General features: G+C 42.6%; 1 protein-coding gene across 3 annotated transcripts; it reads right to left on the bottom strand.

Moving 5' to 3' along the window:
- Positions 1-13,829: 13,829 nt before the first annotated feature.
- LOC143040736 (uncharacterized) lies at positions 13,830-25,347 on the bottom strand. 3 transcript variants are annotated; one of them, XM_076212117.1, is made up of 6 exons: positions 25,217-25,347; positions 23,379-24,300; positions 23,129-23,237; positions 19,974-20,001; positions 19,007-19,141; positions 13,830-14,633 (listed from the first exon to the last, which is right to left on the bottom strand). In XM_076212117.1, exons 2-6 carry the CDS (start codon positions 23,633-23,635, stop codon positions 14,152-14,154), a joined length of 1,011 nt encoding a protein of 336 aa, XP_076068232.1. In that variant the 5' UTR covers positions 23,636-24,300; positions 25,217-25,347; the 3' UTR covers positions 13,830-14,151. The 3 variants fall into 3 exon arrangements, with proteins under 3 accessions (XP_076068232.1, XP_076068233.1, XP_076068234.1); XM_076212118.1 differs by lacking the exon at positions 25,217-25,347 and adding an exon at positions 25,073-25,175; XM_076212119.1 differs by lacking the exon at positions 19,007-19,141.
- Positions 25,348-25,679: the final 332 nt, after the last annotated feature.

The raw sequence follows: 25,679 nt of genomic DNA, 5'->3' as shown, positions 1-25,679 counted from the left end.
ACGTACGCTTCTCAACGGTCGTTTCGTTGTCGGACCAGGTGTCCTAAGAGGTCAAGGTCAGGTCGGCCTAATTCCATGTCAACTGGCCTTTGGTCGAATTGTGGTTAGACCTGATGCTCAACAGCCGTTTGGTGCTGCTGCTGCGACGTCGTATGGTTGGTATTGTGACGTGTAATATATTTTCCAGCAGCCTCGACGTCCCTGCAAATCGCACCACAGCCAACCACGGTCGCGGCAATCGACGCTGGAATGCCTTATGTCCACCTGCTCACGGAATTCCCCGGTGTCTTCAAGCTGCGACAAACACCACAGACGCCAGCTAAACATGGCTTGTATCACTACATCAAGACATCTGGGCCCCCGGTATTTGCCAAATACCGCCACCTACCGCCCGAGAAAATCACCGTCACCAAGAAAACATTCCAGGAGATGGAGAGACTAGGCCTCTGACAAAAGGCCTCAAGCCCTTGCTCCTCCCCTCTCCACCTTATCAAGAAGAACGACGGTTCGTGGCGCCCCTGTGGAGACTACCGGCTGAACATGATGACGGAACCTGACCACTATCTACTCCCAAACATCGCCAACGTCACCACATACCTCAACATCGCCAAGATCTTTTCGACACTGGACCTCCTGAAGGGCTACTACCAAGTCCCGGTACATACAGACGACATCCTGAAGACCGTCATCACCACCCCCTTCGGAACGTACACCTTTAATTAATCCTGCTTCGGCCTGCGAAATTCAAGTGCGACCTTCCAGCGCCTAATGGACAGCATCCTCGGCGACCTCGACTTCTGAGTCTGCTACGTCGACGATACCCTGGTATTCTCAAACTCGCCTGTCCAGCATCACTAACACCTGTGGACCATCCTCGAGTGTCTCCAGGACAACGGCATCGTTGTCCGTTTCGACAAATGCAGCTTCGGAAAAAAAAGTCCTTCCCATTTTTGGGACGGCGTTCGTCCTCTGCAGGATAAAGTCGCCGCAGTCGACAAATTCCCCAAACCCACCACCATCAAAGCCCTGCAGGAATTTATTGGGATAGCCAACTTCTACCACCGGTTCCTCGCTAACATCGCGAAAACGCTGCACCCACTCTATAACGCCCTTCACGGAAAACCGAAGGACCTCCTGTGGAACTCCGCCCTGCAAGCTACCTTCTTGGAAAAAAAAAAAAAAAAACGTCCCACCACCCTCTCGTTCCCTGCACCAGGTGACCAGTTACAACTGCCAACTGACGCCAGTAATGTCGCCATAGGGGGTGATCGAACAACTCCATGGCACACGTACACCCCTCGATTTCTTCAGCAGGAAACTCTCCAAGACCGAGCTCAACAACAGCACCTTTGAGAGAGAGCTCCTTGCTATCCACCACGCCGTCCGCCACTTTCGCCACTTCCTCGAGGGCTTCTCCTTTATCACGAACACCATCAACCTCTGGTACACGCTTTTACAAAACAACTGGACGCCTGGTTTGTCAAACAGCGCCGCCACCTCTCCGCCATCGCCGAGTTCAATTGCACTATTAGGCATGTGCCTGGTACAAGGAACCCTGTCGCCGACGTCCTCTCCCGAATAGCCATCGACGCAGTTCAACTAAGCCTCGACTACGAAGCCATCGCCAGAGAGCAACGGGAGGATCCTGAAACACTTGCCTATAGGACATCTATCACATCCCTTAAGTAGCAAGACGTTCCCTTTCACAAGCACACCATCCTCTGCGACATCAGTACCGGCCGTCCACGACCCCTCATCCCAGCCGCCTTCCGACGTCAAGTGTTTAACTTAATACACGGTCTGTCTCACCCTTCAGGGCGCGTCACTACGAAGCTCCTGAAGAAATTCATCTGGCACAGCATCTCCAAGGACGCAAAGGATTGGGCCAGATCCTGCATCGCCTGCCGGCAAAGCAAAGCCCATCGCCACACTGAATCAGGCATCGGATCATTCCATCAGCCCCGACGACGCTTCGCACATTCATGTCGACATCGTCGTCCCACTCCCCCCATCGGAATGCCATTGATAGATCGACCCGCTGGTTGGAGGACATTCCCATGAAGGATAGTACCGCCTCGTCGTGCACTACAACCTTCCTCAGTGGATGGATCGCCAGATTTGGCCTCCCGGAGCACGTCACCTCCGACCGAGGAACTTGCTTCACATCGCAGCTGTGGCAGTCCCTCGCCGAACTCCTGGGTACTACAGCCCATCACACTACCTCCTACAACCCTACAGCCAACGGCATGGTCGAACGAACCCACCGCTCACTCAAAGCATCTCTTATGGCACGTTGCAACGGCTCCTGGCTACCCCAACTACCATGGATACTCCTTGGCCTCCAGACAGTCATCAAGGACGACCTCAGCGTGTCTTCAGCAGATGGTCCTCACCCAACCCCTCGTCATGCCCGCAGAATTCTTATTTCCACAGGATTCTCCCGACCCTGCTTGACCCGACCTAAACTAATCCAGTGTAATTATGTAATTTTGCACCACAGGTCACTACTCACGCGGTATATAAATCGACGCCTGGTCGCATGTTTACAATTACACATACACACAGCAGTGGCCAGCGACCGAGCACCAACACCCCAGTCACACATCGAGTTCATCGGTGACAGTGTAAGAGTGAAGATATACAGTGCCCTCAATCGACCGCGTAGTCTCCCTCGGACATGAAACACCATGGCTGAAGCCTTTCGCAAACGAAGTATATTTGATGACTCAGACGGCGACGAAGACGTTGCGGTAGAACTCAAAGCAGCCACCAAGACAAGACGAACCGACGATGGGGGCGAGAACTCCCATCCATCAGACTACGGCAACCCGGAGAAGACTGAGTGACGGCAACGACACCCGGAGCCACCTCCAGGCCCAGGAGGAAGAGGGATGGCAAGTAGCGGGACCGAAGAAAAGCCCCCGTAAAAACGCGGAGGAAGGCATGACCGTACCTCTTCCCAAGTTCAAGCTCCAGAACCCTGAAGCCTTCCTAAGCCCCTACCAGGCAATTGTGGCGCTGAAAAGGGACAACGCGGGACTGAAGATCACGCTCGGCGCTAACCTAAAGGGTGAGTACATACTCATCCCCAGGGACAAGGAGTCGACAATGAAGATGGATGCCCAGACGGGACCCGGGGTAGGCTGCAGGCTAGTTCGTCTTGACCCTACCGAGAAGTACACCAAGGCTGTGGTTCAGAGGTATCCTCTCGACTTCCCATTGGAGGTAATCAGGGCCCACCCCCGCATGGTAACCGTTGAACGTCTACAGGCCAGGTCAGACAAGATGGTCAAACGATAGGTGCTGGTGGTCCTTCAGGGCACAGCACTGGCAAAACTCGACCTAGGGGCCTGGGGTAGTTATCCTCTACGCCCATTCACCAGAGAACCTGTGCGGTGCTTCAAATGTCCGCGCTTCGGACACCTACAGATGCGCTGCCCACACAACAGCAGGTGTGGCTTCTGCAGCTTACACCACACGACCGAAGACTGCATTCCACGCCACAAAAAAAAAAAAAAAAAAAAACGAACTGTGGCAAGGGCCACCACACGTGGAACCTGCGATGTCCCGAACGCATCAAGCGCCTACCCTCCAGGAAAGCACACCGGCAGCACCCATCCCTCAGCCATCGCTTCATTCCCGCACCACAACCCACCCGACTTGCATGGCAAAAAGTTGGACAGCACCCCACCAGCCACCCCCGCTCAGGTAACGAACCCCCCCGACACCACAGTAGCTTCCAGGAGAATCACAAGGGGGCCGCTAAACAGAAGGCCAAACCACAGAAGAGACGGACCAGGAAGCCAAAGGCGGCAACCAGCACTACCCCCAACAGACCCCACTGCATCACAACCATGGTCCTGCAGCCGGCATTACCCCAGACGGTCGGGAAAACCCTGTGCCCCAAGCCAGCAACACCAGCCGGGAACCAGCAGGACCTGCGCAGGCTCGTCAACTACCTTGTCGGGGCCATTAGGAGGTTCCTGTAGAATCCAGACACAGCCGCCACTGACAACGCCGGCCTAAATGCCTTACTCCTGACGGAGACAATAGGCGTCCTGCTGGAAGACCGACCCGCACCTACCACCAACCCATCCCCTGACAGCCGTCACACAGCGAACAGCCACATTCATGAAGGAGCCAAGTAGCGACGCAAACATCCTGAATATCCTTCAGTGGAATGTGCAGGGGCTAAGGAACAAGAGGCACGAAGTCCAGCAGGCAATTATTCAAGATATACTGGACAAAATCTTACTCCAGGAGACCCTGTTTCCGGCTACGGGTGAAATGAAAGTGGCGGGCTTCAACGTCTACTCGCTGCCACACGTCGTAGGGTGTGATCGGGGATGTATGACGCTAGTGAAGAGCAATATCCCGCAACACCGGGACACCGACCTGGTGCCCTGTGGGGAGGGGATGGAAAGGTTGGCGGTCCGGCTCGACCTCCCCAACTGTTCCCTCACCATCTACAACATCTACAGGAACCCGCGGAATCGACTAGACGCAGGAGAAATACTCTCACTTGCCAGCTCTGAAAATATTCTAGCGGCTGGCAACTTAAACGCCCACCACCCTTCACTTCAGTCTCCGTCGCCAACTAACTCTACGGGGCATCACTTGGCCACCATGTTGGAGGAAAACCACAAGATCAAGCTACTCAACACTGGAAAGCCCACGCACACACGTGGCGGGAGGTTGGGCCTCACCTTCCTCTCCAGCGGACTGGCCACCAACGGGATCATGCTGGAGTGTCCATCCCACCCTCATTAGTAACCACCACGGCGTACTCACGTCGATCCAATGCACACAGACGACACTCCCACTTCTCACTCTGCGCTGGGACATCAAACGATCGAACTGGGGAGCCTTCCAGTCATTGTTGGATGCATGGTGGGCGGGATACACACACCCCGACAGCATTGTACAGCGTGAGAGGGACCTGACGGCGGCCATCGAGGAAGCGGTGGAGGCGTCCATCCCGAAGAAAACCCCATAAAGGCGTCACCACAAGGACTGATGGTTCTACACGGAAGAAGTGCGGGAGCAGAACCACCGGGTCAACATGCATCGGCGGTGCTACTGAAGACCCACCAGAGACGGCTTGGAGAGACTTCGCGAGGTGGTCGCCCATGCACGCCAGGTATTACGACGGGTAAAGGAGGCCAAGTGGCTGGGATGGTGTGTCAGCTTCTCCCAACACACCAGACTGACGGACCTCTGTTCCAAGCTGAGAACGGCCACTGGAGGATCGCGCTCTCGCCCTCCCGCCCAACCAAGACCACAGCAGGTGGAAAGGCTGGCAGACACCTTCGCAGCCAGATGTGCCAGCGACCAACTTCCTGCGCAGATGAGCCGAACGCTACAGCTTCTCCGATAAGAGAGAGAGCGCCTCATCTGGGACGGCAGGGCAAGACTGGACCCAGCGGACTGCCCTTTCATCCCATAGGGAGCTCACCAGAGACCAGCGAGCAGGGCGAGACAGCCACTGGAGCCGACGGGTTCACCTACACCATGGTGGCGCACGCAGATCCAGCTGGTGAGCAAGGAATTTTGGGCCAGATCAACCACTCATGGGTGATCAGGCACCTACCATCGGCTTGGAAATCGGCGGACATCCAACAGATACCCAAGCAAAGACCCCATCAAACTGCGGCCCATCTCCCTCTTTAGCTATATGGCGAAGACAGCAGAAAGGATGGTCCTCAACCGGCTCCACTGGCGACTGGAACCCCGTTACCCACACGTATTTGGGTTCAGCCGAGGTGTTGGCACCTCGGACAGCATCATGGCTCTCTAAAACCACGTGGATAATCGGGCTGCTCTTGCCGTATTCCTCAACCTGAAGAGGGCCTTCGAGCTGGCGTGCCCCTCGCGACCCTAGCAGATCTTGTCAGCAAGGGCATCCAAAGGCGGCTACTAGCTTGGATCGAGGATTACCTACAGGGGCGGCGTGCCAAGGTCAAATTCCAGGACCACACGTCATCCTACAGGACCTATGAGAACGGGACTCCACAAGGAGGGATCCTCACCCCTGTTCTCTTGAACCTCTTGATGGAGCAGCTGGTTAGCCTACCATTCACGGCCGGCACAGTGCTCCTTAGCTACGCCGACGACCTCGTCTTCATCGTCATTGGACACGGCAGCCTGATTGCCAAAGCACAGGAGGCCCTCAACCTCCTGAGCGAGAGAAGCGAGGAGCTGGGACTGAAGATTTCAGCCAAAAAGTCCTAGTCCATGATGTGCAGGGCACCCGCACCAAACCGGCATCTACACGTACAGGGCGTGAGGCTGAACTGGACGCAGGTTTACCAGTACCTCGGGTTATGGCTAGATCACAGGCTGACCTTTGCCCGTCAGGTCACCTACTTGAGGGAGAGGACGCAAACGAGGACCACAGTGATGAGGGCCATGACAAGATCCAAGGGCAGGGACATCCTACGCCATCTTGCGGCTCTACTATGTGCAGGTCGTCCGCTTCCTAGTTGACTACAGCGCGCCTGTTCTCGTCGCACTCAACGACGGAGTGCGGGAGAAGGTCGAAGTCATCCAGAACCAGGTTATGAGAACCCTGTTGGGGGCACCCAGGTGGACCAGCGCCTGTGTACTAAAGAGTGAGACTCGGCTGGTTCCCCTCACCATCAGAACTCAACAGATCGTGGCCAAGATCCTCCTACAGGACAGCGAGACGGCATTGCACACCAGGCTTAGTAGGATCCTACCGCAAGATAGGACCCTCTTCACCGCTGACACTTAGATCTACAGAGTCGCTAACGCAGCCAACAAGTTCTTAGACTCCACTCAGTTCCTACGAGCACCCTACCAACCCATCGATACATAACAAGAACCACCCCTGTGGGAGCAACCGCCTGTTGAGGTGGCTTATACGTCTCTCCCTGCACCAAAGGCTCTGTGTTCTTTGAAGGAGCTACGACAGCTCGCCCTTGTGACCATGGCACAGGCCTGGGACCCTGGCAGCGCGGTGTACTTTACGGATGGATCCGTTGACCACGGCAGAAGCTCAACCGAGGCGGCGGTGATCACGGGAGAGGAGGTACTCTCATGGAGGACATCTGACCACTGCTCCACCCTCCAAACTGAAGTGGTCGCCATCCAGCACGTCCTCCGGCACACCACCAACCGCCGCGAGGAAGCGGTGATCATTCACACCGACTCCAGGGCCGCTCTACAGGTACTTCAGCAGGCACGGCCATCCAATACATCGCCTTCATCACGACCACACTAAGTCTCATCCAGATCCTGGCAACCCCGGGGAAACGAGTGAGACTCAACTGGATCCCCAGTTGAGTCGGGTTACAAGTTCCCTTTCTGCCTGGAGGGAGCCAAAGGACCATTCAACAGATTGCTACATCTGCTTAAACAGATATTAAAGGTGGATATCCAATATGTATCCTTTACTGTTTTTAATATATTTTCAAGAGATTTATCAATAAAAAAGATCGAAATACATAATATGTTGCACTTCCACTTTTTGCACGTGATCACAACCAATAATACCCGTTTTTAGTCTGATTTTATTTTATTTCCCTGCAGGTCGTAACAGTAAAGGCAAAAAATCTATCATGTCCAGATCTTCAGTCTGCTATTAGCCCTGTTCATTCAAGTGATATTCCTGTACCACAGCCGCCTTCTGAACTACCAAGCGATGGCACGAGCAACTCAACGATTCAGAATCTCAAGATACAACGTATGTGACAACTTGAATCTGACAAGAAATCACACCTCATCACCCAACCGTAACTCAATGATGTAGTTCGTGATCTAACACTTACTAAGCAGCAGAGTGAACTCCTGGCCTCACGTCTACAACAATGGAACCTGTTGGATGAAGATGCTCGAATTACAGTATTTAGGAAGCGTTCTACAGATTTACAGCAATTCTTCATCTTGGAAAACAACTTAACTTTATTGTAATGATATTAGAGGCCTATTCAATGCCCTTGGGCTGACCTATATACCAAATGAGTGCTATTTATAGATAGATCCCTTTACAGCATAAAAGAACATGTGACGTGACATGAAAGTTTTGTTTTTAAATTTAGCACGCTGAACTTCATAATAAAATGCACATGAGAACTATGTTTTTTTTTTTTCTTGAACCTGAAATTTGTATAATGTTATGTCCAAAATTTGGGATTTTGCGTATCAATAAAGCCCCATAAGACAGTTAGCTACTCTCAATATTGGACGAAATTTTGGTGGGCTTTGAAACTCCTCCATAATACTCAATGGGGCATTATTTCAACACCAACGCGAGGATTTTTTCAAAACTTGGATTTTGCTTAGCAATAGAGCCCCATAAGTCGTGTAGCTACTCACTATCGGACGAAATTTTGGTGGGCTTTTTGCTAAGCTCTTCCCACACACAATACTGGGTGCTCAGTCAATTTCAACACCGTGAGAATTTTTTTCAAAACTTGGATTTTCCTTATCAATAGAGCCCCATAAGTCTGGTAGATCCTCTCACTATTGGCCGAAGTTTTGGCGGGCTTTTGCTAAGCTCCTCCCACAATACACTGGGTGTATTCAATGGATGGCATTATTCCACTACAACGCGAGGATGAATTTTCCAAGATTTGGATTTTGCTTGTCAATAGAACCCCATAAGTCGTGTAGCTACTCTCACTATCGGACGAAATTTTGGTGGGCTTTTGCTAAGCTCCACAATACACTGGGACTCGGATGTCAATTTACCAACGTGAGGATTTTTTTTTCAAAACTTGGATTTTTCTTATCAATAGAGCCCCATAAGTCGGGTAGATCCTCTCACTATTGGCTTTGGCGGGCTTTTGCTAAGCTCCTCCCACAATACACTGGGAATGGAGTTATCCACTACAACGCGAGGATGAATTTTCCAATATTTGGATTTTGTTTGTCAATAGAGCTTCATAAGTCGGGTAGCGCCTCTCAATGTTGGCCGAAGGTGTTCTCAAAAGATGGCAATACCTCTTCATCAGTAGCACTTTCAGCCAAGTTTCACTGTTGATGCTCCTCCTAAAATGATTGGTGCATAGATTGTACGAGCTCCCAAAGATTGCATTTTACTTATCAATAGTGCTACATAAGTTTGGTCGTGCCTCTCCATTGCAGCCCGAGTTTTAGCGAGGTTTTGCTAGCTCCTCCCACTAACACAGTGACTTGGGCGGGGCTGAAGCACACGTTCAGTAAAGCTGGATAAGGTTATTTCTAACGTATTTTCCCCGAATTTTGACACAATGTGCTAGCTCCTCCCCTAGACAAACCAGGACCTGGGGCACTCGGTATGAATGAAGAGTTAATTTTTTTCAAACCGTCAGAGCTGTATAAATTGGGTATTTCTTATTCACTACCCAAGTTTTAACATACCAAATATGACAATTGGTTGGATTCCTCTGATCAGTTTAGCCTAAGTTGTAGGGCATTATGTCCCTACAGCAGGAACTGCAAAATATTCTTTAGAAATCAACATATATAAAACTAGAAAGGACAAGTAAATAACAAGAACATATCTTTTTATTTCATGTTAATAGTACATATTTTAATGTTGCTACATGAAATTGGCAAACCGAACGTCGACAGGGGTTCCATAGATCTGAAATATAAAAGTTATATTTATAAAAATTAGCACATTTTTCGTCTTATAGACAAATATACTGAACTCCATTTTCCACTCATCTCTATCTTCTCCCTTCCTTCATCAACCATTATATATATATATATATATAATATATATATATATATATACACATACACACACTTTCGTCGGATGGACGGCGATAATTGGAGCTCCGAAGAAAAAGCGAAATCTACGTGGATCTCAACGTCAATGAAGTACCTTATTGTATTCATAGGGAAGGGGAAAGCTCGTGGTGTAGTGGGAAGGTGAAAAAAGGAAGGGGACGGATTACTGAGGGAAATGGAAGGAAATGAGGAAGGGGAGGACTTGGTCCAGGAGGCCAGGCGTCTTGTAAACAAACGAGGGACTGAGGATTTTGAAGGGATTAACAAAAATGTAAAGATTAGAAATATAGATAAGAGCAGCACAATGGAAGGTGAAGATAATAGTTTCCATGGACTTAATGAGGGGGGGGAGGATACCAACCTCCCCCGATTAGCAAGACTAGAGGAAAAACTTGAAAAAATGACCGAACATTGGGAGAATAGGTTTAGTAACATAGCAAAGATTGCGCAGAGTTGAAAAATTGGAAGAACTAGAGGTGAACAAAAACTTAACTAAATAGAACTAAAAAGACAGTTAAAAAAAGTAAAAGAGGAGAATGAGGAATTACAGAGGAATAATAAAGGCAATAAAGAGGCCATAGCAAAAGAAGCACAGGGTTGGAAAAAATCCAAGAAAACAGTAAAGTTGCATTTACTGACATAATTAAACAACAAATGAAAGAAACTGAAGACTCAGTTATTAAAGTGATGAGACAGGAGAATATAGTAAGAGACTTAGCAGATAAAAAGAAATGTATAATTATATTAGGAACGGAAGAGAAATATAACCTAAATAGAACCACAAGAATCAATGAGGAAAAAGAAAAAGTAAGCAGTCTACTAGAATTAGTTCAGGATGATGAACCTGAAATCATGAAACAAATTGAAGAGATGTATAGACTCAGAAAGTATAGTACAGATAAGACCAGACCAATTAAGATTAAATTCAGGTCACAAACGACGGCAGAGAATATCTTAGCAAAAAACAGGGAAACTAGCAGCAAGTGAACAATATAAAAAGGTATGGATAAAAAGAGAAATGAATAGAGAGGAAAGAGAGGAGGAAAAATGAAAAGACATAAAGCTAAGGAAAAAACGAGAACAGAACAGAGTCAGGAAAAGAGAAATTCTATTGGAGAGTAGTGAATATGAAAGTAAGGAAATACGACATACTAGAGAAAAAAGGGAAACAGAGAATACAATGGAAGTGGCAGAAAAATGAAAGTGTCTTACACAAATATAGATGGATTAATAACAGGATTGAATGATTATCTGAAGGAAAAAGAACCGGACATAATGGGAATTGTAGAAACAAAATTAAAAGGTCCACTGCCACCCAACAGTGTAGGACATGCATATAATTATTGGATTAGAAACAGAGAGACGAAACAAGGGGGTGGAGTTATGTTCCTGACTAAGAAGGATACAAACGTGAGGTGTGTCACATATGGAAAGAATACAGTAGAGATGATTATGATCGAAGTGGAAGACAGAGATAAGAAGAGCAGAAAGTTTGTGATAAATTATGTGCCTCCAAAAACAGCCTTGTGGGAAGAGTGTGAACATAAAAGTATGTTAGAAGACACAAGGATAACATTAAATAAGATAATGGAAGATGGAGGAAGAATAGTAATGATGGGCAACTTTAATTGCAAAGAAGTCTGCTGGGAAGAGATGACAGTAAAGGGTGGAGACGGCTCATGGGGAAATGTTCTACTCGAGATGATTATTGACCATACAATGACACAGTGGATACAGGAGAACTCTAGGTATAGAAATGAAGAACCTTCGAGACTAGACCTAATAATCACATCTGAACCTAGAATAGTGGACAAAATTGAATATAAATCACCAATAAGTATAAATGACCACATATTGATTGAACTGGAACCGAGGAAAAATACATGAAAAGAAATGAACAATATAGAAAAGATTGATGAAAAAACAAACTTTGATCAAATAAGAGAAATCTTTCAAAAAGAAAACTGGGAAGGAATGTACAAAGAAGCAACAGTGGAAGAGAAATGGAATATTTTGACAAAAATTTATAAAAAAGGAGTGGAAAGTATGTCCCAAGACAAAAACAAGAAAAAGAATATGTAAAGTGCTGGTACAACAAAAATTGTAGGGAGTTAAAAGACAAAAGAGATAAAACTTGGACCAAATTGAAGACAAAAGACCTGAAAAATTGAAAATATATACTTGTTATAGAAATGAATATGGACAAGTGTGCAGAGAGTAAAAGAGAAAATATGAAAAAGATGTCATAGAAAAATGTAGATCAACCAAAATTATTTTACAGATTTGTAAACAACTGAAAAACAAACAAGATTTGGAGAAATTAAGACAAGGAGTTGAATACACAGAGGAAATAGAAATGGCGGAAATTATGAACAAGCATTTTAAAACAGTGTTTACAAGGGAGAACATACAACCTGAAGAGATCGAATGGAAAGAGAAAGTCCCCCCTATGAAAGAAATAGAAGTAACAAAGAATGAAATAATGAAACACTTGAGTAATCTTGATGTCAGAAAATCGCATGGACCAGATGAAATAGCAAACTAGATTTTAAAAGAATGCAGGAATGAACTGGCAGACAAAATACATAGCATAATAAACAGTTCCATCAAAGAAGGAAAAGTTCCAAAAGATTGAAAAAAAGCAAATATAGTACCTACATATAAAGGGGGAAATAAAGAAGACCCTACCAACTATAGACCAGTCTCTCTAACAAGTACAATAGCAAAAATTTGTGAAAGAATTATCAAAAGTAGATGGGTAAAATATTTAGGGGGAAAAAAAAAAGTGCTAAATCCAAGGCAATTTGGATTCAAACAAGGACAATCATGCATCACCAATTTAATATGTTTCTATTCAAGGCTAATAGATATAATACAAGAAAGAGATGGATGGGCTGATTGTGCATTTCTAGACCTAAAAAAAGCTTTTGACAAAGTACCACATAAGAAGTTGCTTAAGAAATTAGAAACCGAAGGAGGAATACAGGGCAAACTGCTTAAATGGATGGAAGACTTTTTGCAAGAAAGAAAAATGAGAGTAATGATAAGAGACAAACACTCAAATTGGGATGAAGTAATAAGTTGTGTTCCACAAGGAACAGTTTTGGCCCCAATAATGTTTGCTATATATATTAATAATATGGATGAAGAAATTGAAAGTTATGTGAGCTTCTTTGCAGATGATGCAAAACTATTAAAAAAAAAGTGAACACAGAAGAAGATTGTGAATCACTACAGAGTGATCTAAATAAAGTCTGGGAATGGAGTAGGAAGTGGGAAATGGAGTTCAATACTAAAAAGTGTAGTATAATGGAATTTGGAAAAAGCAAAAACAGAATAACAGGATCATATAAATTGGGAGGTATAAAAAAAAGTTGAAAATGAGGACCTGGGGGTCAGTTATAAATAATGTGTCACCTGAGAAACAAATAAATAAGATTTTTGGTGAAACTTATAATTTAATAAGAACAAAGTGGCATTTACATACCTGGATGAAGAAATGGTGAAGAAAATACTAATCACTCTGATAAGACCAAGATTGGAATATGCAGCAACGATGTGGTCACCAAGTACAAAAAAAATGTATAAAAAAAATTGAAAGAATACAAAGAGCAATTACAAAATTGGCACCAACACTCTCAAAACTTTCATATGAAGAGAGACTAGCAAAACTTGAACTACAGACACTAGAGCAAAGAAGAGAGAGAGGAGATTTGATAGCTATTTACAGAATCATGAAAGGCATAGAAATTATTGATAGAGAGGATCTAATAAAATGGGATGATAGAAATACAAGAGGACACGGAAAGAAAATCAAGAAAGACAGCTATAGAAGAGATCTGAGAAAGAACAGCTTTCCTCACAGAGTAATAGACAGTTGGAACAAGTTAGATGAGAAAGTAGTGTGTGCAAAAACAATACATGAATTTAAAAATAGTTTAGATAAAATGAGATATGAAGATGGGTCACCACGAGCATAGCTCCCTTTCCTGTAAAATACAACTAGGTAAATACACACACACACATAAATTCCTAAGTATCATCTTTTCTCATATTTTTTCTAAAATATTGTGATAAGAAAAAGACAATGATGCAATTAACTCTTTATTGAAACCAAATTTGACCACACTTCTGCTGCAGGTAAGAGCAGCACCTGCCAAAGTGTACCAACAGGTTGGCATGCATTTCCTGTGGCGAGGATGAGTCCCATGCACATGATTATTTTCCATATGATAGCTTTATGTATAAGATGAAGTCCATGGAATTGCTGTTGATGCAACAAGTGACAACATGGTGGATGAAGGAGTTGATGGATGCAATGAAAACAAGCTGGTGGTTATGATTAATAATGTAGAGAAAGACGAGATTGATGAGGCAGAAGATTTGATGTGAATGACTCGGTCTGAACTGGGCTCAGTGTGGAGATGGGGTTGAGGCATAAGATTCTTGATGCGTATACATGACGGATTGGTGCGATTCATTATTACAGCTCTGTTGGTTATGTTCTTGAATGAAGTCATCTAGCAAACCCAGCATAGTGCGTTTGAAGCGCCGTTTTCTTGTGTCATCCAATAATTTCATATCAGGAAGTAAGCTCCTTAGGAAGCACCAATCTGCATCGCCAGACTCGACCTGACTCGTTGTGGCTTCAGAGAAATTCACTACTTCTTCAGAGACATCCTGCATGAGTGAACTACTATCCACTCTCTGCCTGCTCTCCACCAATGCTTTCCGCATGTCCTCTCGTTCCATATCACTGGTTAATTGATTAACAGATCCATACTGGTTATCTAAACCTATGTCTTCTTCAGGTTCATTCTTAACTGGTCTCATCAATCTCAAGGCCTGACTGTGAAGAGTTGTTGGAGAGACCAAAACAGTCTCACATTTCATATCTGAAAAAACAAACAAGACGATTTCAAGCATATGCATAAAAAACATACACATACTACACAATTACAAAAGTAGACCTTAGCATTTAGAACAGTGGACGGGACTATACAAAAACATGTTCATTCATATTTAACAATAGACCAATGTAGGAGAGAATTGTCTCCCAATCACCCATCATTAAAACTCATCAACACCCTCAACTTCATCTCCAGGTTGGCACTATTTCCTGACAAAGCCCAAGATTTCTCTACCAATATCAACTAAAGTACCTATCTTCTACCTTCCTACATAAGGAGAGCTGACAACCAGAGACATTTTCCCTCCTCCTCATCCTTCCCATAAGCTGGTGGCACAGAAAACCCCCACATTTATACAACATTAACAAGTTCAAAGTTTCTTCCCAGAGGGCCTGAGGACTGTTAGCAGTTGTAGAAATCTGGGTTTCCAGTCAGTGAAACTTGAGGCATATACATACAAAACAAAGGCATGTTGGCTGCACCCACCCACCACATACACTTAAAATCCATTAAATGCCTAAGTGGCCTCTAATAACAACAAAAGTTCATGACCAAGTTTGGAAGGGTGTGATAGAGGAGAAAGATGACAGAAAATTTTGCCAAAAATAAAGAGATGAGGGTGACAGGCTGCACATGAGCGTGTAAGGTGAGAGGCTGGAGGAAGTGGAGAATTAAGTACTTGGGGTCACATGTGGCAGTGAAAGGAATGGACATGGATGTGAGTTAGAGAATGATAAAGGCATGTAAATGTCTGGATGGAATAAAAAAAATTATACAAGAACTAGGCATTTGGAGATGAATGCACACATTACATGGAGGAGTGCTACCATGCTGTGCCCACAGGAATGGAGAGAATGAGAAATGTGGAGGCAAGACAAAGAGCCATGAAATAGGATTAACAAGTGGTCATATAAAAAATAAATAAATAAATAAACAAAGACAGAAAAAAAATGCAGTGTTGATGCAGGTAGAGGAATCTTGAAGAGAAGAACAAGAATGAGGTGGATGGATAAATGTGAAGGGGGGCTTGGATGTACAAAGGATGTCTGGAGTGAGTACAGAAAGAAACAAGGAACTGTATCAATAAACATATACAGTGACACCTCTCATTAACGGACATTAATTAGCTGTGTTTTCGGTGTTTTGGAGTGGTTTTTGGGTGGCATAGCGATTGCATGCACAAAACAACAGCATCAAAAACACCGCAAACACAGCGAAAACACAGCTAATTAACGTCCATTAATGAGAGGTCTTACTGTATAACTGTTGCCTTGAGTTTCACTAATTTAAAAAACCTGCAGCCCCACTGCAACTGGCAACATTCCTTGGATCCTCCCATGGATTATTCTGGGAAGAAACATGCATATAAGAGAAGGAAGGGAGGAGTAACTAGTCATCTCTCTTTATGTGACAAGTTGGAGAAAAAAAAAACAGTATAAAGTTGATATAAGATCTTGGGGGCAATCCAGAGGTAGTGCCTAGGAATGCACCTTCAGAGGGAACCAAGAGTGTTGATAGGTTTTGAGGATGAGCAGCAATGAGATTATTCTCTCTGATGTCCATCTAGCAGAACCACCACTTATAGGTACTCATTGTTGGCCCCCCCAAGTAAGAAAGGAGGAGAAAAAAAGAAAAGAAAAGAAAGAAGATGAAGAAGAAAACAGATACCTATGCAACCTGTTCTTGCCCACCCTCACCCCACTTAGAACACCAACTGAAAGAAAATCACACAACCCCATATACATAAATAATGCATCCTTTACAGCTCCATCCATATCTATATACTAAAGGCTTTTTCTCCCTTACAGGTTAGGTAGCCACTATTACTCATTTCATTCCTAGAGTCCTACCCATACAGGACCAGGACCTCATTAACTCGTTAAATGTCTTATAGTCTCATCTTTCTTCAAAGGAAACTCTTGGCTTTGAAGTGGTTAGTGATGGTTACTTTTTTCAAAAAGATTTGTTTGTGAAGAAATATCAGTTTGTCTGATATGTTTATGGATATCCATACACATAGCAGATAATAATGTAACATACAATCCACCCACGTCATTCAAACAAAACATCACAAAGACAAGATGCACACCAAGACTTAATGCACCTAAATTAATTGGAGAAACAGCATATGGATAAAAAAAAAAAAAAAAAAAAAAAATACCTATACAGTATAAAAATAATGATAAATTATACAAACCCCACATGGGCCCCTAAACTCATAGGCACACCACAACACCCTACAGACTATAGAACAAAGTTCCAAAGACAACTGCAGGCTGCACAAAATCAACACCTACAGACCATCTACACCATAAAACAAAAGTCCTCAAAGTCGATCACTTTGACATGAAAGGCATGTAAACACTTGCTGCAGCCTCCACACAGCCCACCCACTATATTACATGACAGAATACCCACACATGCCAAGAAACATCAAAACAACACCCAATACTCTCTTCTTTTACTCCACAACCAGACACCAGCCTCCACAAGAATATCCATAATCACATTGCTCACTGCTCCATCATACATACATACATACATATACCAAGGCTTTTTCCCCCTTACAAGGGGGGTAGCCAAAAAGAAAAAGGCATAAAATCATTCCCACCCATTCCATCCCTGAATACACTCCACACCCCTCCACCCTCCCTCTTATCTTAGCACCTCCTGAATGACGGGTCATCCCTGCATCCCTGCTCCATCAACAAACTGTTGCATGCCAGACCCCCACACCTGATATACATCCCTCTGAATCCTCTCTCCCCCAAGAGGACAGAGTCCACTTGGCCAAACTGCAATGTGACCAACATCCAGACCTTCAAATTACACGAAGCAACTGGATGACCACATTGTAGATAACTGTCCAGGATGCACCGCTTCACCCATACTATACAATGCATTATGAAAGACTGCATTGTACACAATCATGCATGCCAACAACACAATATACATTCTTTATGGGGTTTGAGGGAAAACCATACAGGCACACTTCCAGTCCTCCGGGACTCTACCCACCCCACAACAAACATTAAATAACCTCACCAGCCAGTCCACGATCACTATACCTCCCTTTTTTAGACACTGCATGACAACCATCCGACCCAGGTGCCTTGCCTGTTCTCATCATCTTAACAACTGCCTTCACCTCATCTTTATAGGCCTGTGGTTATTTGGTTTCTTTTTGTCACCTTTTTTGAATATGGGAGTAACATTAGGTCTAGCTAGCTTCCACTCTCTTGGAACATCTCTGGATATGATGGATTTCTTGAAAATAATTTCTAATGGAACAACAATCTCATTTTTTATTTCCTTTAAGTTTCTTGGATGCCAACCATCAGGCCCTGGTGTTTTATTAACCGAGTTTTTCTATACACCTTTAAATTTTTTTTGTTATATTTACTGTAGAAGTTCACCCTAGACTTTTCACAGGTATTTGGAGTTCACTTTGAGGGGTTTCATTTACAAATACAGAGCTAAAATAATTGTTTAAAATATCACACATTCCTTCATTCCATCAGCAGATAATAGTGGGCCAATGTGAATCCTAATAACCTTTTTATCTCTAATATATAGAATTCTCTGGGATTCTTTGGATTTATCAGCGATATTAACTTTTTAGTCTTTTTCATTTCTTTATTATCTTTTATAAATCTCTCTGTATTATTATATAACTTTGATAGTTATTAAAAACACCCGAGCACTTGTATTTCTTATAAGCCTGTCTCTTTTTAGCAATACTTTTTTCAGTTTCTGTCACGACCCAATATAGTCCATTAACTTATTTAGGTCCATATTTACCATATATGGTGACATTTGGCAGTTCACATACTGCCTTTTTGCATTTGTCTCACAAACCTCAACTTTGTCCCTTGTACCTCCCTACCACTTCACCTTTACTTGCTTATCATCTATGAGGGCCATAGTACACATTCTCCATGCAGCATTCAACTTGTTGCCATAATGAAACTAAAGAAAATATAAGCTCAAATTTTGTTTCCATACATAATTTAATTATTTCATTCAAATCATAACAGGAAAAAGGTAAACACTTAGCCCAAATTTCATTAACATACATAATTCACTCTATTCTTAAAAACAGGTAATTTCCTAGCTGAATAAAATATCTGGAATTACACCATCTGATGTGGAAATTTATGAAACCCTCCCCACAAATAATCATCTATTTTATGATCTAAAAGAACACAATAAATTATGTATGCACACCAAATTTGAACTTAATATTTACCATAGTTTAGTTGTGGTGCTGAGTTGAAAACTGTGTTGCTATCACCAGTATCATCTCAAGACTTAATGATTGGGGAGAGGGTGAGGAGCATACACCAGGAGGCACATACCTGCAGCTAAAGCCATCACCTTTGCCATATTATGAGTTTTAGGGTCTGTTGGGGCGGGTAACAGCCACTGCTGGGAATCGGAGAGACGAGCAGGACTCAAACCCGTGCTTTGGAAGATGCGAGACCCACACACTTCTGAATGCGCCACCAGTGAGAGAGGGGGAGAAAGAGAGCAAATCATGCTGATCTTCCATGGTTACCTGGGACAAACTACATCTTAATAAAGTAAATGTTAAAATGTCTATGAACTACCAAATGTCACCCTATGTGGGAGCCAAATACGGTACAACTAATCCAAAACATCTTCAAAAAGGTACACTGCAGCTACCCACCAAACCTTATAGAAGGTACAGATTATTAGCTCAACTGAATAAATTCTTCACCCTGTTAGCTCAGGTCTTTCTTATAATCCTTTGACCCCAGAATATTTGGCAACAGCCTCTAGGATGGCTCATTCCCCCAAAAGATGTCCACCTTTGTGCTCTATAAATGTGAACCATTATGAGTATTCTGTGTCCTGTGTGTGGTATATGAATCTGGGGTTATCTAGCCAGGATAATTCTGTATTTGGCATTTGTGAATTTTTGTCTCACCTGCTTGCACAGCAATTTTTTAGTTTAGTTAGATAAGTTAGGTTACTTAGGTTATGTAGGTTTGGTTAGTTCGACAAGTTAGATTAAGTAAGGCTGGTTAGATTAGGGTGAGATGAAACTTCACAAATTCCCTGTATTTGTACTGCTTCATTACCTATGATTCAAGACCAACCCACTATTCTAAGGCTTACAATTACTCTATATTTCTTTCTAGGACTACTCAACCCAAGACCTTGATATTACTTTTCAGAAATATGAAACAACACTTGCTTGCGAGTGTGGTACAACTGACCAAGTGAGCACATGTTTAAAAGCACAGAAGTGACTAATCTGGCAGTTATTCTTGACAAGGGTAGAACATGAAGCCAACTTACGTGCAGGTGCATTGATTGCCATCTCCTCCTGAAAAGATAATATAAAAATCAGTATTCTTTTAACTTAATATCCCCTCTATGCCCCCTTAACCCAACAACAATCATGATGCTCCACAAGCAGCACAAAATTATCAGTGAGTAACCAGAACAAGGCCATAAAAAAATCTTTATACCTATACCTTTCACAACAGTGATATTCTCAAAGGAATCAATAATGGGTACCTGCATGTAGTTGTCCCAAATAATGGGCAGCAAAGCTACCCGTTTTCAACACTCATCAACCCCCCCCTCACCTTCATCAGGTGATGAGTTGTCACTTTGTCTCTGGAGTGGGGCAAAAATCCCCCTCTATAACTTACACTGTATTCCTTACACCTTTTCACACACTGAGAGCTGACACCCAGTGACTGTTCCACTCCTACTTTCAGCTAGTGACACATATGCAATCCCACACTAATACACAGATAACAGTCCAAAGTTTCCAAAAATTTATGGGAGGGCCCAAGGACTGTTCCTGACTACTGTAGTTTTCCACTTAGTGGAACCCAAGGCAACAATTAATTACACTCTCAAACTACTTTGTGTATGTTTATTATATACTGTGGAACCTTGGATAACAAATTGAATCTGTTCCATGACTCTATTCTTAACCTCTTCAATACAAGTCAAATTCTCATGTGCAGCATTAGATGCCTAACGTACGATGCATCACACCACTCGTGTTATAAAATATAAAGTAACTGCTGTATTACTCATTCTCTTTCCCTCTGAATAATAGTAAACACGGAAAACATGATCAAATCAATTCACAGAATTCGGGGGTCACTTAGCTACAGCTACAAAATAGATGTAATCAAGATGCCAACACCAGCATCCTCCTACACCCACTTGTGCCTCATGATGACTATGTAGGGATCATCATATGGAAGAGGTTAAACTGAAGTGTTTGCTAACTGAAATAATTACAGCAAATGTGCCAAAGCACTATTGAGCCAGTGGGATTATGTGTACAGGCAAATATGTATGTTCATACCACAAAGTACCATTTGTCATCAGACAAAACTCATTCACAAAACTTGTTTATTCAATGAGGCATTTGTTATATGACCCATGGTGGTCCCCAGGAAATCTGCTAAGGTCACTGGTTCAACCCATATCAACCAGTGAGGAGATTTTATGCAGCTACCCAGAATGTGTAAGTGTTGTTATTGTTGCCATTCCATAGACCAACTGGCTGAGCAGCTCCATCTCCCTGAGGAACACCATGATTTGAATTGGGTTTTCCCACAAATCCCTTATAGAGTATATGTTGTTGGTATGCATAATTGTGTACAATGTATGCATAATTGTGTACAATGTAGTGTTACATGAATATTGTTTTTGTTGTTGTTCCCTTGACTGTCTGTCTGAGCAGTCCTGTCTCCCCAAGGAATGCCAGGGCACGAACGGTGTTTTCCCAAAAATCCTTTATAGAATGCATGTTGTGTTGTTTGCGTGTGTGGTTGTATATAATGCAGTCTTCCATTATGTGTTGAATAGTATGGGATGAAGGGTTACATCCTGGGCAGTTGTCCACAATGCAGTCATCCAGTCTCTTCTGGTAGCTTAGAAGGGCTGGGTGGTGGCTGCATTGCAGTCTGGCCAGGTGGACTCTGTCCTTTTGTGGGAAAGACGATTCAGAGGGATGGATATCAGGGGGTCTGGCATGCAGCAATGTACTGTTTCAGTTTGTTGAAGCAGTGAGTGACGTGATTATGAATATGTTTCTGGAGGCTGGTATTTGGTGGTTTTGGAGGAAGAGACGAGTTGTTGTTGTTGTTTTGTGTGTGTGTGTGTGTGTGTGTGTGTGTGTGTGTGTGTGTGTGTGTGTGTGTGTGTGTGTGTGTGTGTGTGTGTGTGTGTGTGTGTGTGTTCTGCTATGTAGTGTAGCGGGTGTGATGTGTTTGTGGAGACAAGAGTTGTTGTTGTTGTTTTTGTGTGTGTGTGTGTGTGTGTGTGTGTGTGTGTGTGTGTGTGTGTGTGTTCTGCTATGTAGTGTAGCAGGTGTATTGTGTTTGTGGAGGCTGCAGAAAGATGAAGAGAGCTATTTTGAGTTATTTGTGATACAGTCATCCAAACTCTGGTAATTTAGAAGGGCTGGATGATGGCCACACCAAAGCCTGGCCAGGTGGGCAGAAAGAGGATTCAGAGGGATGGTTATCAAGAGTTGGGCATGCATGAAGTATGACTACGTGTAAAACAATGTAGTACAATTCATGTCTTCTGTGTGGTGGTTGAATCTTGAGCAATTGCAGTTTGTTGGTTGAACATGGAACTGCCTAGTGCAGGCCTTATGGTCTCTTGCAGTCTTCTTCATTCTTATGATCTTATTCTACACTGGTGTTGCTTAAGTGTACAGTGGTGACTTGGACAGGTAATCTAAACTGGGTATGCTTTCCACAGTATTTTTTTTAGAAGTGCACACCTACGTGGTATAGCATTAGAAAATTAAATATTAATTTTATAAATTATAATACATCAATGTAATAAATATTTTTCTTGGCAGAAATCAACATCAGAAAATGTTGCTAAAACATATACAGAAAAGAATGAAGTCTGTATTTTAATAGATTTGGAGGTCAGAGACGACAAAAATGACCCTGATGACCTCTAGAATTACAGGTACATACATACATATACCAAGGCTTTTCCCCCTTACAAGGAAGGTAGCCGAAAAGGAAAAGGCATAAAATCATTCCCACCCATTCCATCCCTGAATGCACTCCACACCCCTCCACTCTCCCTCTCATCTTAGCAGGTACTACATTAATAAATTCAGTTTAGGTTTGTTAGGTTAGGTTAGAATAGATGAATTTATCATATTTTAATTTCTTCAACCTCCACCTCTACCAAAACAAAAAGATGGCATTTCAAGGAACCAAAATGGCTATGTTTGTTTGTTTATAGCTTTTAAGAACCTTATCTATTATCAATTTCCACCAAGAATAATATTACATTGATGCATTATAATTTACAAAATTATTATTTAATTTTCTATTGCTATATTGCATTGGCATGCATTCTCTTTTTATTTTACCCTTTCCACTCTAAGTCTTCATGGACAATCTTTAAATACAGCTTTCTCAGCTGAACAAGGTTTCAAGAATGTATCTTACCTTTGGCAAGTCATGAACATGCTCATCACAGAAACTTCTCACTTCAAGACTTTCCCCATCTTTGGAAGTTCTTAATGCAATATGGGCACAACAGTTTTTTCTCTGGGAACTGTGAAAGAAATACAAATCTTTTAATATGCAATGGTAAAATGTAACATGTTGAGTTAGGCAATACATTTTAATACCGACATTGATTAACACTGCTAAGAATACAGACAGAAGGTAAGCGAAGCTGAATGAAGATACTCACGACTTATATCGAAGACCATTGCCAGATGCCCTAAAATTTCTTCCACCATGGACACAACAGAACTTTATTTCATGGTAGAGAAGTCTGTCTTGTATAGGATGATGAACTCCCCTTTTCCTTGCTGCTCTTATAGTCCTACAATCCCTCTTCCAGAACTCAACCTGGTTCTCCTCCATATACCTTCTCAAATGCCATTGTAAATCAGCAAACGAGTAAAACCTCGCTCCAATAAAAAATACGGGATTATGCTCCTCCATTTGTATGCTACAAGTAATACTGCAGATCTATGAATGAAACAGCAATCATGAAGTTTACAGTATTTTTCTATATAAATAGGTCATCTCTGTTTACCAATTAAGGCAATTTTACTATAGTTGTGCATGGCAACTTTAGAATTCTATTTCAGGAATGAAAGATCATAAGGGATAAAGTTATCCCTTAATAGTTATTTACAATTCTTTTGCCATCTACTTGTTACTTCTTATGTAAATTTAAATTCCATGATCCGTCACCGTTGATCAAATAAATAAATTTCTCCTCTATGCTTAACTGCAGAGTCTGCCTGTATACACATGGAAATTGATCTTTGAAGAATGTATAAACCTTTCTGAATATAATAATTCTAGCACCCTCTAAACATTAGACCAGGCTTAACAAACATAATTACTGTATTCTCGTCTGACAATAACCAGTCCACAATGTGACCATATATTACACTAACATGAAATATGACTGCTTGCAAACTGTTAAAGAATTGGAGGTCTTTATATAAATGAAAATGCCTTTTCATTCCAAATTAAAGTAAGTTTTTCCAGTCAAAGTAGATATTGTTTATGTTGCTGTTTCAAGTTATCCATATGAAATAGTTGGAGGGATTTGGTTCAAACAATGTACATCCTCTACACGTTTTCTTCAGCTTCACCTGTAAGTGGAAACAAGAAAAATGCCTAAGAACAAATTAGACCAAAGAATCTTTTACTACAATTTTCCACAAATTTTCTTTCTTTCATTGCCAAAAATGAGCATGAACTCTTTGTGATCATAAATAAAAAGTATGAATGCACAAATTAACACTCCCAGTCTCTACATAGTCTACAATGTAATTTTGAAATATTACATATATACTCAAAGGAAATTTTGCTTCTGACACTGTTCACAAATATCCATCAACTATCAAGTAGAGTTCCAAGTGTCCATTCATAAAAATAACATTGTAATCACACTATCATTAATTATCATCTACACTGACTCCATTTAAGATGTATGTGCAAATATGGGCCAAGTTAATACATTAATGAAAAACCGTTGAAACGAAAGGAAACACCGAGTAGGCCTTTCACCTTTGTTCACTGTTATTGTAATTTGTTTAACAAATAATAAAAAATATACACAATCACATAGAAAAATAATTGTCCATTTCTAGTTAACCTTGCACGAATAACATTGTTGTGTTTTAATATCTCGTACATATTCATAACAAATCGTTCCAAAATTGAAAATACATCAATGTTCAATGTAAATATAAAGTAACCCTGACATTGAACTATAAAAATTGCTAAGTCGGAGCACGGTAGCGATACCAACAGTGCAACACTACGTGGTTTTATCATAACAGTCGATGGTATTCGATGATAACCATGTCACGTACTAACATCCTATGAATGATAAAAACTGAATCGCACTTCCTTTCTTACTAAACTTTACAACTCCAGTGTCCATGACCGTCAGTCTTGATAGAATCTGCTGCAATGAAAATCATACAAAGTTCTTGAATTTTCAATCGTACCTAAATATCATCACAAGGATTTATACGAGTACAAATATATATATGTTTTTACCATAAAGTGAAGAAATGTATACACTAGAGATCGTGTAGTATCGCGATGTAAACAGAAAGAGGTGGAGGAAGGCGGGGGTAGACCTCTAAACACCTGCGCAACTACAAGCGCTCCGTCCCTACAATCGTAGATTTTACTAATACGATTAGTTAGTTCTTCCAGCTTCGACAAGGTCAATATGAACCTATTAACACATACGTATTTTATGTAATATTCGATTAAATGATGCCACTGGTAACAGAGGAGTTAAATAGTGCATTAATAACAGCGGAAGAAATATGTGTTCAGCCACTTATTCAATTTCGTTAAACCACTTCAAGTATTTTTCTTACGCTTGCAAACTTTTGTAAAATCGGGACTTTGGCTGACAAAATCGCACACACTCATCCCTATATAAACACACAACAGCGCGCTTAAAAATAAATTAAAACATAACAAACAATCCGCAATAGAAAAAAATGTA

Source organism: Oratosquilla oratoria, chromosome 29, assembly GCF_046742065.1.
Source record: "Oratosquilla oratoria isolate Oo_2021 chromosome 29, ASM4674206v1, whole genome shotgun sequence".
In the NCBI taxonomy this organism is placed as follows: Eukaryota; Metazoa; Arthropoda; class Malacostraca; order Stomatopoda; family Squillidae; genus Oratosquilla; species Oratosquilla oratoria.
The sequence above is the reverse complement of the archived record's forward strand: the minus strand, read 5'-3'. Positions and strand labels throughout refer to the sequence as shown.